The sequence below is a fragment of the Pristiophorus japonicus genome, chromosome 1 (genome assembly GCF_044704955.1).
Source record: "Pristiophorus japonicus isolate sPriJap1 chromosome 1, sPriJap1.hap1, whole genome shotgun sequence".
NCBI lineage: Eukaryota > Metazoa > Chordata > Chondrichthyes > Pristiophoridae > Pristiophorus > Pristiophorus japonicus.
In genome coordinates this window covers 462,381,401-462,393,994 of record NC_091977.1, presented here as the reverse complement: position 1 = coordinate 462,393,994, position 12,594 = coordinate 462,381,401, and the positions used below count along the sequence as shown (strand labels likewise).

The window sequence follows — 12,594 nt, the reverse complement described above, 5'->3', positions numbered from 1 at the left end:
TTGAGCCCCGTTGCATATTGTACTGCAGCTCCGATTTTTCCACTGAGAATCAAAGTTCTCACATACAACTGAGTCTTTAAAAATAGCTGAATGCAGACCGGGAGGTGTACTGGGCATGCATGCCCATAGCAGTCAGGTAAAAAACGTCTTTTTTTTGCGCATGCGCTGAAGAGGGGCCATCGATTTTTCGCCAGAGACATGAGGCTTCATCCCCGGAAACTAAAGGACAGGCTGCACGCCGCCAGTTTTCAAAATTAGAACGGGGAAACTTGTAAGTTTTCTTTTGGAGTAGTCGGTGCCAAAAAAAGGGGGTAACTCTTGCAATAAGTCAAAAAACGGCATTGGGGAAAATTGTGCCCCATGTGCTGTTACTCAAGCTTACGTTGAGCTTCATTGGAACAGTGTGGCCGAAGTCAGATTGGGAGTGGAGCAGAGAATTAAAGATACAGGAGACTGGAAGCCCGGGGTCATGTTTACATACTGAATGGAGGTGTTTTGCAAAGTGGTTACCCAATCTGCATTTGGTCTCCCTAGTGTAGAGGAGATTGCATCATGTAGTGAATACAGTATACTAAATTGCAAGAAGGACAAGTAAATTGTTGTTTCACCTGGAAGGAGTGTTTGGGACCCTGGACGGTGGGAAGGGCAGAGGTAAAAGGGCAGATGTTGCATTACTTGCGCTTGCACGGGAAGGTGCTATGGGAAGGGGAAGGGGTGTTGTGGGTGATTGAGATGTCTCAAACTCTCTTGCTCTTCCATATTTGGGTAGTAAAGTGGTTTACATTTTTAAAATGTTGTGACAGTCCTTTCAAAAAGCAGACTCTGGTCCAAACTAGATAAGTGGCAATCATATCAACAGATCAGTAAGAGATTTTAAACAACTTTATTTGTACTCTAAAATTTCTTCAGTTGTTTAGGTAAGAGGTGCAGCCACCTTTTACATAATCGAAAACTGGCATGGCGTGCATTTAAAAAAAAAACATCTGTACTTGAAATATGTCCAGTCAAACATGCGTAAAGCATTTTATTAATATGTAACAATTGAAAACTAAGCCGCTGCTGTCCAGTTTCTCTTTACTAAAATTACTTGTGGTAGGAGGCATCTTGAAACTAGCTCAAAACCAGATGGATGTCAACTCTAACATAAGTGACAGCAAAATTGTTTCATTTACAAAACTATTTGTAAATATAACAGCCACGTTTCTTATTGCCTCTTTATCCCGAAATGGCTGCATTGTAAATGGAGTACTTTTAAAAGAGGGGAAAGGATACAGTTCAATAAAAATCCCGTAGCAGACTTTATTACAGTACTGCAAAGATAAATTTCACAAAGATCTTCATACTTACTGCATACATCCTGTTTGTGCAGTTGCAGATACCACATACTGCTTCAAAGCTAGACGAAATTCCTCCAGTTCCTCTTCCAGTATAGACATCTGCCGCTGAACAATAAGAATATGCTGTGAAAAAAAAATCATTTGCAGATTAAGAAATATTGGTTAATAATAAAATTCTTAAAAGTATTGTTGTCGATTGCAAATCTAATCAGTGCTTGGCTATTGAAACTGACATTTTACCTATGCTTTCTTCAGAAGCACATTCGTTGTGACAAGTTTATACTTGTATATTAACATTTAACTCATCACAAAGTTGTTGAGAGATCCTATGCTAGAATAACTGCATTATTGATTTCATGCCTGTTTTGAGCAGAAGTTGAATCTCTCCTCAACTACATTTTAATACCAGCTCCCCAACTTTATAATGTAACAAAAAGATAACAGATTCCACTAATAATAACTAATAAATAGCATTGATCACACTTCAGTGCTGGTCATTGCATATTCTTTGTATATTTGGAGTATATCAGTGGTACCTTGGCTATTTAAACAAGTGCTTCTAATACAGAGCTGGCTCAAGTATTTCAAGCACCTCATGCAAGATGACAACATTTATATAGTGCCTTTAATGTAGAAAAACATCCCTTCATAAAGAAAAAATAAAAAAAGGAAAGATGAGGCGTGACCAAAAACTTGTTTAAATAGGTAGGTTTTGGTTTCAAGGAGGATCTTAAAGGAGGAGAAGGAGATGGAAAAACAGTGAAGTTTAGGGCAGGAATTCCAGATTGTGGTGATGTCTAAGTGGCCACCAATATGGAGTGAAGAGAAGGGGACGCACAAGAGGCTGAAGTCAGAGGATTAGAGCATTTGGGGAGAATTAGGGCTTGAGGAGAGATGGGGGAGCCAAGTCCACAGGGAGATTTAAACACACGGATACAAATTTTAAATCTGTGGCATTGGGGAACTGGGGGTCATAAGAACATAAGAAATAGCAACAGGAGTAGGCCATTTGGTCCCTTGAGCCTGCTCCGCCATTTAATATGATCATGGCTGATCTGATCATGATCTCAGCTTCACTTCCCTGTCCGCTCCCCATAACCCTTTATTCCCTTATCGCTCAAAAATCTGTCTATCTCTGCCTTAAATATATACAATGACCCAGCCCCCACAGCTCTCTGGGGCAGGGAATTCCATTGATTTACAACCTTCTGTGAGAAGAAATTCCTCCTCATCTCAGTTTTAAATGGTTGGCTCCTTACTCTGAGACTATGCCCCCTAGGTTTAGATTCCCCTATGAGTGGAAATATCCTCTCTGCATCCACTTTATCGAGCCCCCTCATTATCTTATATGTTCCGATAAAATCACCTCTCATTCTTCAGAACTCCAATGAGTATACGCCCAACCTAATCAACCTATCTTCATAAGTCAACCCCCTCATCTCCGGAATCAACCTAGTGAACCTTCTCTGAACAGCCTCCAATGCAAGTACATCCTTCCTTAAATACGGAGACCAAAGCTGTATGCATTCCTCTAGGTGTGGCCTCACCACTACCCTGTACAGTTGTAGCAAGACTTCTCTGCTTTTATACTCTATCCCCCTTGCAATAAAGGCCAATATTCCATTTGCCTTCCTGATTACTAGCTGTAACTGCATACTAACCTTTTGTGTTTCATGCACAAGGACCTCCAGGTTCCTCTGCACTGCAGAACTTCACAATTTTTCTCCATTTAAATTATAATTTGATTTTCTATTTTTTCTGCCAAAGTGGATAACCTCACATTTTCCCACATTATATTCCATCTGCCAAATTTTTGCCCACTCATGTAGCCTATCTATATCCCTTTGCAGATTTATTTTGTCCTCCTCACAATTTGTTCTCCCATTCATCTTTGTATCATCAGCAAACTTGGCACATTACACTCAGTCCCTTCATCCAAGTCATTAATATAAATTGTTAATAGTTGAGGCCCCAGCACCAATCCCTGTGGCACCCCACTAGTTACTGTTTGCCAACCGGAAAATTACCCATTTATCCCGACTCTCTGTTTTCTGTTAGTTAGCCAATCCTCTATCCATGTTAATATATTACCCCGAACTCCGTGAACTCTTATCTTGTGCAGTAACCTTTTATGTGGCACCTTATCAAATGCCTTCTGGAAATCCAAATACACCACATCCACTAGTTCCCCCTTATCCACCCTGCTCGTTACATCCTCAAAGAACTCCAGCAAATTTGTCAAACATGATTTCCCCCTCATAAAACCAAGCTGACTCTGCTTGATTTAATCATGCTTTTCCAAATATCCTACTACTGCTTCCTTAATAATGGATTCCAGCATTTTCCCAACCATAGATGTTAGGCTAACTGGTCTATAGTTTCCTGCTTTCTGTCTGCCTCCTTTTTTAAATAGGGGTGTTACATTTGCGGTTTTGCAATCTGCTGGGACCTCCCCAGAATCCAGGGAATTTTGGCAGATTACAACCAATGCATGCACTATCTCTGCAGCCACTTCTTTTAAGACCTTAGGATGCAAGCCATCAGGTCTAGGTGACTTGTCCGCCTTTATTTTACCGAGTACTACTTCTTTAGTGATAGTGATTGTACTAAATTCCTCCCTCCCTATTGCCCCTTGATTATCCACTATTGGAATGTTTTTAGTGTCTTCGACCATGAAGACCGATACAAAATATTTGTTCACAGTCTATGCCATTTCCCTGTTCCCCCTTATTAATTGCCCAATCTCATCCTATAAGGGACCAACATTACTATAGCCACTCTTTTCCTTTTTATGTACCTGTAGAAACTCTTACTTTCTGTTTTTATATAGTATAGTAGTATTGGGCAGTCCTCATATCGAGGATGACCTGCTTCCACACCAAAAAGGGATGAGTTCACAGGTGTTTCAATGAGGGACCTGACATTCTACGTCCCGAACTACATACTGAAGGGTGGAAGATGCCTGTGTATGGATTCTTTTAACGTGGGGTAGCCGTTGCATACCAGCCACCACACGGGCTTGACAGAGCTAGGTCTTGATCCAGTGGCAAGTGTTAACCAAGACGACTGGAGACCAAGCTCTGCTGCATGGACCTAGTGCGCACGCATGCTCCTACTCTCTGTCCAAGAAATGGTTCCATAGTGTGACTGCAGGAGTGTGCATTGTTCTGTGACAACCTCCTTTGGGAATTAATGGCCTAGATATTGGATACGGTGTGAAAATGAGTGGTGTCATGGTCTAGCTGCGCTGGGTCAAAGTGATCTAGGGAGCATGCAAACTTCGTGCTCAGTGCTCATATCTATAATGCTGATCTCAGCGCTAAAACTGCTGCTCATTGGCTTATTATAAAATAGGTGGGCCAATAACGGGTGCAGTATAATTCCAAGTCATGTCTGGCCTAGTACTTAAAGGGGAGGTGCTTTGATGCAACAGCACCTCATTGTCACCATCTGGAGCACTACTTGGAAGCAATACTAACTAGGAAGAGATGGCTGAGCAGCAGCAGAGGGAGAGAGCAACACGCTTCTTAGATGTGACTCTGGAGTTACGGGTGGTGGTCGTGGAGAGGATGCAGGTTGTCCTCTTCCCATAAGCTGGTAGGAAGCCATTGGCCCATACGTGCAGAAGGCTGTGGCAGGAGATATCTGGTTATGTGACAGCCAATGGAACATAGAAACAGGAGTAGACCATTCAGCCCCTCGAACCTGTCTAACCATTCAATGAGATCATGGCTGATCTGCAACCTTACTCCATATCCCTTCATATCTTTGGTTAACAAAAAGCTATCAATCTCAGCTTTAAAATTAACAATTGATCTAGCATCAATTGTCGTTTGTGGACAAGAGTTCTAAACTTCTACCACCCTTTCATTCCTGAAATGTCTGGCTCTAATTTTTAGACCATGCCCCCTAGTCCTTGAATCCCCAAACAATGGAAATAGTTTTTCTCTACCCTAACGCTTCCCCTTAAGATCTTGAAAATGTCAATCAGATCACCCCTTAACTTTCTAAATTCTAGGAAATACAACCTTAATTTGTGTAATCTCTCCACGTAACTTAACCCTTGAAGTCCGGGTATCATTCTGGTAAACCTACGCTGCACTCCCTCCAAGGCCAATATATCCTTCCTAATATGTGGTGCCCAGAACTGCTCACAGAACTCCACATGTCCTCTAACCAGGGTTTTGTATAGCTGCAGCATAACTTCTACCACCCTGTATTCTAATCCTCTAGATATAAAGGCCAGCATTCCATTAGCATTTTGATTATTTTGTGTACCTGTTCATGATATTTTAATGATCTATGTACCTGGACCCCCAAGTCTCTTTGGACATCCACTGTTTTTAGTTTTTCACCATTTAGTTTTTCACCATCCTTTTTAGGTCCAAAGTGGATGACCTCACATTTGCTTGCATTGAAATGCATTTGCCACAGTGTTGCCCAATCACTTAATCTATCATCCCTTTGTAATTTTATGCTTTCATCTACAATACCACCTATTTTTGTGCCATTGGCAAAGTTGGATATATAGAAACATAGAAACATAGAAAGTAGGTGCAGGAGTAGGCCATTTGGCCCTTCAAGCCTCCACCACCATTCAATATGATCATGGCTGATCATGCAACTTCAGTGCCCCATTCCTGCTTTTTCTCCATACCTCTTGATCCCTTTAGCCGTAAGGGCCACATCTAACTCCCTTTTGAATATATCCAACGAACTGGCCTCAACAACATTCCGTGGCAGAGAATTCCACAGGTTCACAATTCTCTGAGTGAAGAAGTTTCTCCTCATCTCGGTCCAAAATGGCTTACCCCTTATCCTTAGACTGTGACCCCTGATTCTGGACTTCCCCAACATCGTGAACATTCTTCCTGCATCTAACCTGTCCAATCCCATCAGAATTGTATATGTTTCTATGAGATCCCCTCTCATTCTTCTAAATTTCAGTGAATATAAGCCGTGTCGATCCAGTCTTTCTCATATGTCAGTCCTGCCATCCCGGGAATCAGTCTGGTGTACCTTCGCTGCACTCCCTCAATAGCAAGCACGTCCTTCCTCAGATTAGGAGACCAAAACTGCACACAATACTCAAGGTGTGGTCTCACCAAGGCCCTGTACAACTGCAGTACGACCTCCCTGCTCCTAATCTGAGGAAGGACGTTCTTGCTATTGAATGAGTGCAGCGAACTGATTCCCGGGATGGCTGGACTGACATATGAGGAGAGACTGGATCAACTGGGCCTTTATACATTGGAGTTTAGAAGGATGAGAGGGGATCTCATAGAAACATACAAGATTCTGACAGGACGGGACAGGTTAGATGTGGGTAGATTGTTCCCGATGTTGGGGAAGTCCAGAACCAAGGGACACAGTCTTAGGATAAGGGGTAGGCCATTTAGGACTGAGATGAGGAGAAACTTCTTCACTCAGAGAGTTGTTAACCTGTGGAATTCCCTGCCGCAGAGAGTTGTTGATGCCAGTTTATTGGATATATTCAAGAGGGAGTTAGATATGGCCCTTACGGCTAAGGGGTTCAAGGGGTATGGAGAGAAAGCAGGAAAGGGGTACTGAGGGAATGATCAGCCATGATCTTATTGAATGGTGGTGCAGGCTCCAAGGGACAAATGGCCTACTCCTGCACCTATTTTCTATGTCTATATCTATACTCAAATCCCCTCGCTATGAAGGCCTACATGCCATTTGCCTCTTTACTGCTTGTTGTACCTGCATGCCTACCTTGAATGTCTGATGTACCATGACATCCAGGTCTTGTTGCACCTCCTCTTTCTATGCCATCATCTAAGTCATTAATAAATATTGTGCATAGTTGAGGCCCCACACAGATCTCTGTGTGATACCAATATTCACATACTCCCAATTTGAGTACCTACCCATTATCCCTACTCTCTGTCTCCTGCCACTCTGACAATTTTCTAACCAGGTCAATAATTTGCCTTCAATTCTGTGGGCTTCTACATTAAATAACAGTCTGTTATATGGAACTTTATCAAATGCCTTCTGGAAGTCCATATAAAAACATTCATAGACATTCCCCTATCCACTACTTTAGTAACCTCTTAAAAAAATTCAACCAGGTTTGTCAGGCATGGCCATTTCATAAATCCATGCTGGCTCTCTCTGATCAACTGAAAATTATCGAAGTGTTCAGTCACCCTATTCTTAATAATAGACTCTAGCAATTTCCTGCCAACAGGTGTTAGGCTAACTGATCTATAATTCCCTGTTTTCCCCCCTCACCATTCTTAAAAAATAGACTGACATACACAATTTTCCATTGTAAATGAATCAGCCATGAATCAAATTAAATGGCGGGGCAGGCTCGAGGGGCCAAATGACCTACTCCTGCTCCTATTTCTTATGTTCTTATGTTCTTATAAATTGTTCCTGAATCGAGAAAACTTTAGAAGATTATAGTTGGAGTATCTGCAATGTGCTCACCTACTTCCTTTAAAATCCTGAGGTGGAAACCATCTGGTCCTGGGAATTTGTCATTTTTCATTTGTCATGCCCTTATTTTCTTTATTTAATGTTATTTTACTTGCATTAATTTTATTGAGTCCCTGTCCCTGATTCAATATTAGTTTCTTGGGATTTCCAACCTACTATCCTCTTCTTCTACTGGTGCAAAGTAATTATTCAACATGTCCACCATTTCCTTATTATCATTGATAATATCACTGCTTTCAGTTTTTAAGGGGCCAACATTGCTCCTGACTACCCTCTTTTTCCTAATGTAATTGTAAAAATTATTGATTTTGATATCCCTTGCAAGTTTATATTCATACTCCCTTTTTTGTAACTCTTACCATCTGTATTGTGACCCTTTGCTGTTCTTTGTATCTTTCCCATTTATCAGGATCTGTGATTTTGTTTTCATTTTTGTATGCTTTTTCTTTTAGTTTTATGCTGTCCTGAACCTCTTTAGTTGTATACAGCTCTTTTTTTGGGGGGCAAGTAGATATTTTGTCCCTTAGGGATATAAATTAGTTCTATATCACGTTAAATTATTTATTGAACATCTCCTACTGATCTTCTGTCATTTTATCCATGAACAGATTTTCCCAGTTTACCGTAGACAGTTTACAGTCTCTGTCTCATCCTGTTGAAGTCGGCCTTACCTACATCTGGAATCTTAGTAGCTGTTTCGCGTTTCACCCTTTCAAATGCTACGCTGAACTTCATCATGTTATGATCGCTATTGGATAAATGATCATAGAAACATAGAAAATAGGTGCAGGAGTAGACCATTTGGCCCTTCGAGCCTGCACCGCCATTCAATGATTTCATGACTGAACATGCAACTTCAGTACCCCATTCCTGCTTTCTCGCCATACCCCTTGATCCTTTTAGCTGTAAGGACCATATCTAACTCCCCCTTGAATATAACCAATGAACTGACATCAACAACTCTCTGCAGTAGGGAATTCCACAGGTTAACAACTCTCTGAGTGAAGAAGTTTCTCCTCATCTCAGTCCTAAATGGCTCAGAAACATAGAAACATAGAAAATAGGTGCAGGAGTAGGCCATTCGGCCCTTCGAGCCTGTACCGCCATTCAATAAGATCATGGCTGATCATTCCCTCAGTACCCCTTTCCTGCTTTCTCCATACCCCTTGATCCCCTTAGGAATAAGGGTCATATCTAACTCCCTCTTGAGTATATCCAATGAACTGGCATCAACAACTCTCTGCGGCAAGGAATTCCACACGTTAACAACTCTCTGTGAAGAAGTTTCTCCTCATCTCAGTCCTAACTGGTCTACCCCTTATCCTAAGACTATGTCCCCTGGTTCTGGACTTCCCCAACATCGGGAACATTCTTCCCGCATCTAACCTCTCCAGTCCCGTCAGAATCTTATACGTTTCTATGAGATCCCCTCTCATTCTTCTAAACACCAGTGAATAATGGCCCAGTTGATCCAGTCTCTCCTCATATGACAGTCCAGCCATCCCTGGAATCAGTCTGGTGAACCTTTGCTGCACTCCCTCAATAGCAAGAACGTCCTTCCTCAGATCAGGAGACCAAAACTGAACACAATATTCCAGGTGAGGCATCACTAAGGCCCTGTACAACTGCAGTAATACCTCCCTGCTCCTGTATTCAAATCCCCTAGCTAGGAAGGCCAACATATCATTTGCCTTCTTCACCACCTGCTGAACCTGCATGCCAAATTTCAATGACTGAGGAACCATGACACCCAGGTATCATTGCACCCACTCTTTTGCTAATCTGCCGCCATTCAGATAATATTCTGCCTTCTTGCTTTTGCCCCCAAAGTGGATAACTTCACATTTATCCACATTATACTGCATCTGCCATGTATTTGCCCACTCGCCTAACCTGTCCAAGTCAACCTGCAGCCTCTTAGTACCCTGCTCACAGCTCACACTGCCACCCAGTTTAGTGTCATCAGCAAACTTGATATTTCATTCAATTCCACCATCTAAATCATTAATATATATTGTAAAGAGCTGGGTCCCAGCACTGAGCCCTGCGGCACTCCACTAATTACTGCCTGCCATTCTGAAAAGGACCCGTTTATCCCGACTTTGATTTTGCACACCAATCTCTTATGTGGGACCTTGTCAAAAGCCTTTTGAAAGTCCAAATACACCAGTCTTAAATGGCCTACCCCTTATCCTTAGATTATGCCCCCTGGTTCTGAACTTCCCCAATATCGGGAACATTCTTCCTGCATCTAACCTGTCCAGTACCGTCAGAATTTTATATGTTTCTATGAGATCCCCTCTCATCCTTCTAAACTCCAGTGAATACAGGCCCAGTCGATCCAGTGTCTCCTCATATGTCAGTCCTGCCATCCCGGGAATCAGCTTGGTGAACCTTTGCTGCACTCCCTCAATAGCAAAAACGTCCTTCCTCAGATTAGGAGACCAAAACTGAACACAATATTCCAGGTGAGGCCTCACTAAGGCCCTGTACAATTGCAGTAAGACCTCACTGCTCCTATACTCAAATCCCCTAGCTATGAAGGACAACATACCATTTGCCGCCTTCACCGCCTGCTGTACCCTGCATGCCAACTTTCAATGACTGATGTACCATGACACCAGGTCTTGTTGCATATCCCCTTTTCCTAATCTGCCTCCATTCAGATAATATTCTGCCTTCCTGTTTTTGCCACCAAAGTGGATAACCTCACATTTATCCACATTATACTGCATCTGCCACGCGTTTTGCCCACTCACCTAACCTATCCAAGTCACCCTGCGGCCTTTTAGCATTCTCCTCACAGCTCACACCGCCACCCAGTTTAGTGTCATCTGCAAACTTGGAGATATTACAGCCAATTCCCTCATCCAAATCATTAATGGACATTGTAAATAGCTGGGGTCCCAGCACTGAGCCCTGTGGCACCCCACTAGTCACTGCCTGCCATTCTGAAAAGGACCCGTTTATCCCGACTCTCTGCTTCCTGTCTGCCAACCAGTTCTCTATCCACGTCAGTACACTATCCCCAATACCATGTGCTTTCATTTTGCACACCAATCTCTTGTGTGGGACCTTGTCAAAAACCTTTTGAAAGTCCAAATACACCACTTCCACTGTGACCACTCTACCAGTTACATCCTCAAAAAATTCTAGAAGATTTGTTAAGCAGGATTTCTCTTTCATAAATCCATGCTGACTTGGACCGATCCTGTCACTGCTTTCCAAATGTGCAGCTATTTCATCCTTAATAATTGATTCCAACATTTTCCCCACTATCAATGTCAGGCTAACCGAACTATAATTCTCTGTTTTCTCTCTCCCTCCTTTCTTAAAAAGTTGTGTTACATTAGCTACGCTCCAGTCCATAGGAACTGATCCAGTGTCGATAGACTGTTGGAAAATGATCACCAATGCATCCGCTATTTCTAGGGCTACTTCCTTAAGTACTCTTGGATGCAGACCATCAGGCCCCAGGGATTTATCGGCCTTCAATCCCATCAATTTCCCTAACACAATTTTCCACCTAATAAGGATTTCCTTCAGTTCTTCCTTCTCACTAGACCCTCGGTCCCCTAGTATTTCTGGAAGATTATTTGTGTCTTCCTTCATGAAGACAGAACCAAAGTGTTTGTTTAACTGGTCCACCATTTCTTTGTCCCCATTATAAATTCACCTGAATCTGACTGCAAGGAACCCACGTTTGTTTTCACTAATCTTTTTCTCTTCACATATCTATGGACGCTTTTGCAGTCAGTTTTTATGTTCCCAGCAATCTTCCTCTCCTACCCTATTTTCCCCCTCCTAATTAAACCCTTTGTCCTCCTCTGCTGTATTATAAAATTCTCCCAGTTTTCAGGTTTGCTGCTTTTTCTGGCCAATTTATATGCCTCTTCCTTGGATTTAACACTATCCTTAATTTCCCTTGTTAGCCACGGTTGAGCCACCTTCCCCGTGGTATTTTTACTCCAAACAGGGATGTACAATTGTTGAAGTTCATACATGTGATCTTTAAATGTTTGCCATTGCCTATCCACTGTCAACCCTTTAAGTATCACTTGCCAGTCTATTCTAGCCAATTCACTTCTCATACCGTCAAAGTTACCTTTCCTTAAGTTCAGGACCTTAGTCTCTGAATTAAATGTATCGCTCTCCATCTTAATAAAGAATTCTGTCATATTATGGTCGCTCTTCCACAAGGCGCCTCGCACAACAAGATTGCTAATTAGCCCTTTCTCATTACACATCACCCAGTCTAGGATGGCCAGCCCTCTAGTTGGTTCCTCGACATATTGGTCTGGGAAACCATCCCTAATACACTCCAGGAAATCCTCCTCCACCCATTGCTACCAATTTGGTTAGCTCAATCAATATGTAGCTTAAAGTCGCCCATGATAACTGCTGTACCTTTATTGCACGCATCCCTAATTTCTTGTTGGATGCTGTTCCCAAGCTCACTACTACTGTGTGGTGGTCTGTACACAACTCCCACTAGCGTTTTCTGCTGTTAACTAAACCTGGATTATTACTCATTCCTAAATCTAATATGGCTTTCCCCTTGTTGCCTCTAGGACACATTGTTGTAGAAAACTCTAAATCCACGACCTTTCTGACAGATGCTAGACTTTTTATCCCAATCTAAGAAAGTTTAAATCCTTCATTAAAAACACTACCTTTGCTAAACGCTTGTCTAATCTCTGCAATTATACAATCGAGTACATCACAGCTGCTATCAAAGGACCTATACACAACTCCCACTACAATCTTAAATCCTTTCCTATTTCTTAAT

The 12,594-nt window shown here is 42.1% G+C and overlaps 1 protein-coding gene across 1 annotated transcript in view; it reads right to left on the bottom strand.

Moving 5' to 3' along the window:
* necab1 (N-terminal EF-hand calcium binding protein 1) overlaps positions 1-12,594 on the bottom strand; it is a 388,139-nt gene that overhangs the window by 26,528 nt on the left and 349,017 nt on the right. Inside the window, exon 10 of the mRNA XM_070876240.1 lies at positions 1,348-1,460. Coding sequence (XP_070732341.1) covers positions 1,348-1,460 — 113 coding nt within the window. The remainder of the gene's footprint in view (positions 1-1,347; positions 1,461-12,594) is intronic.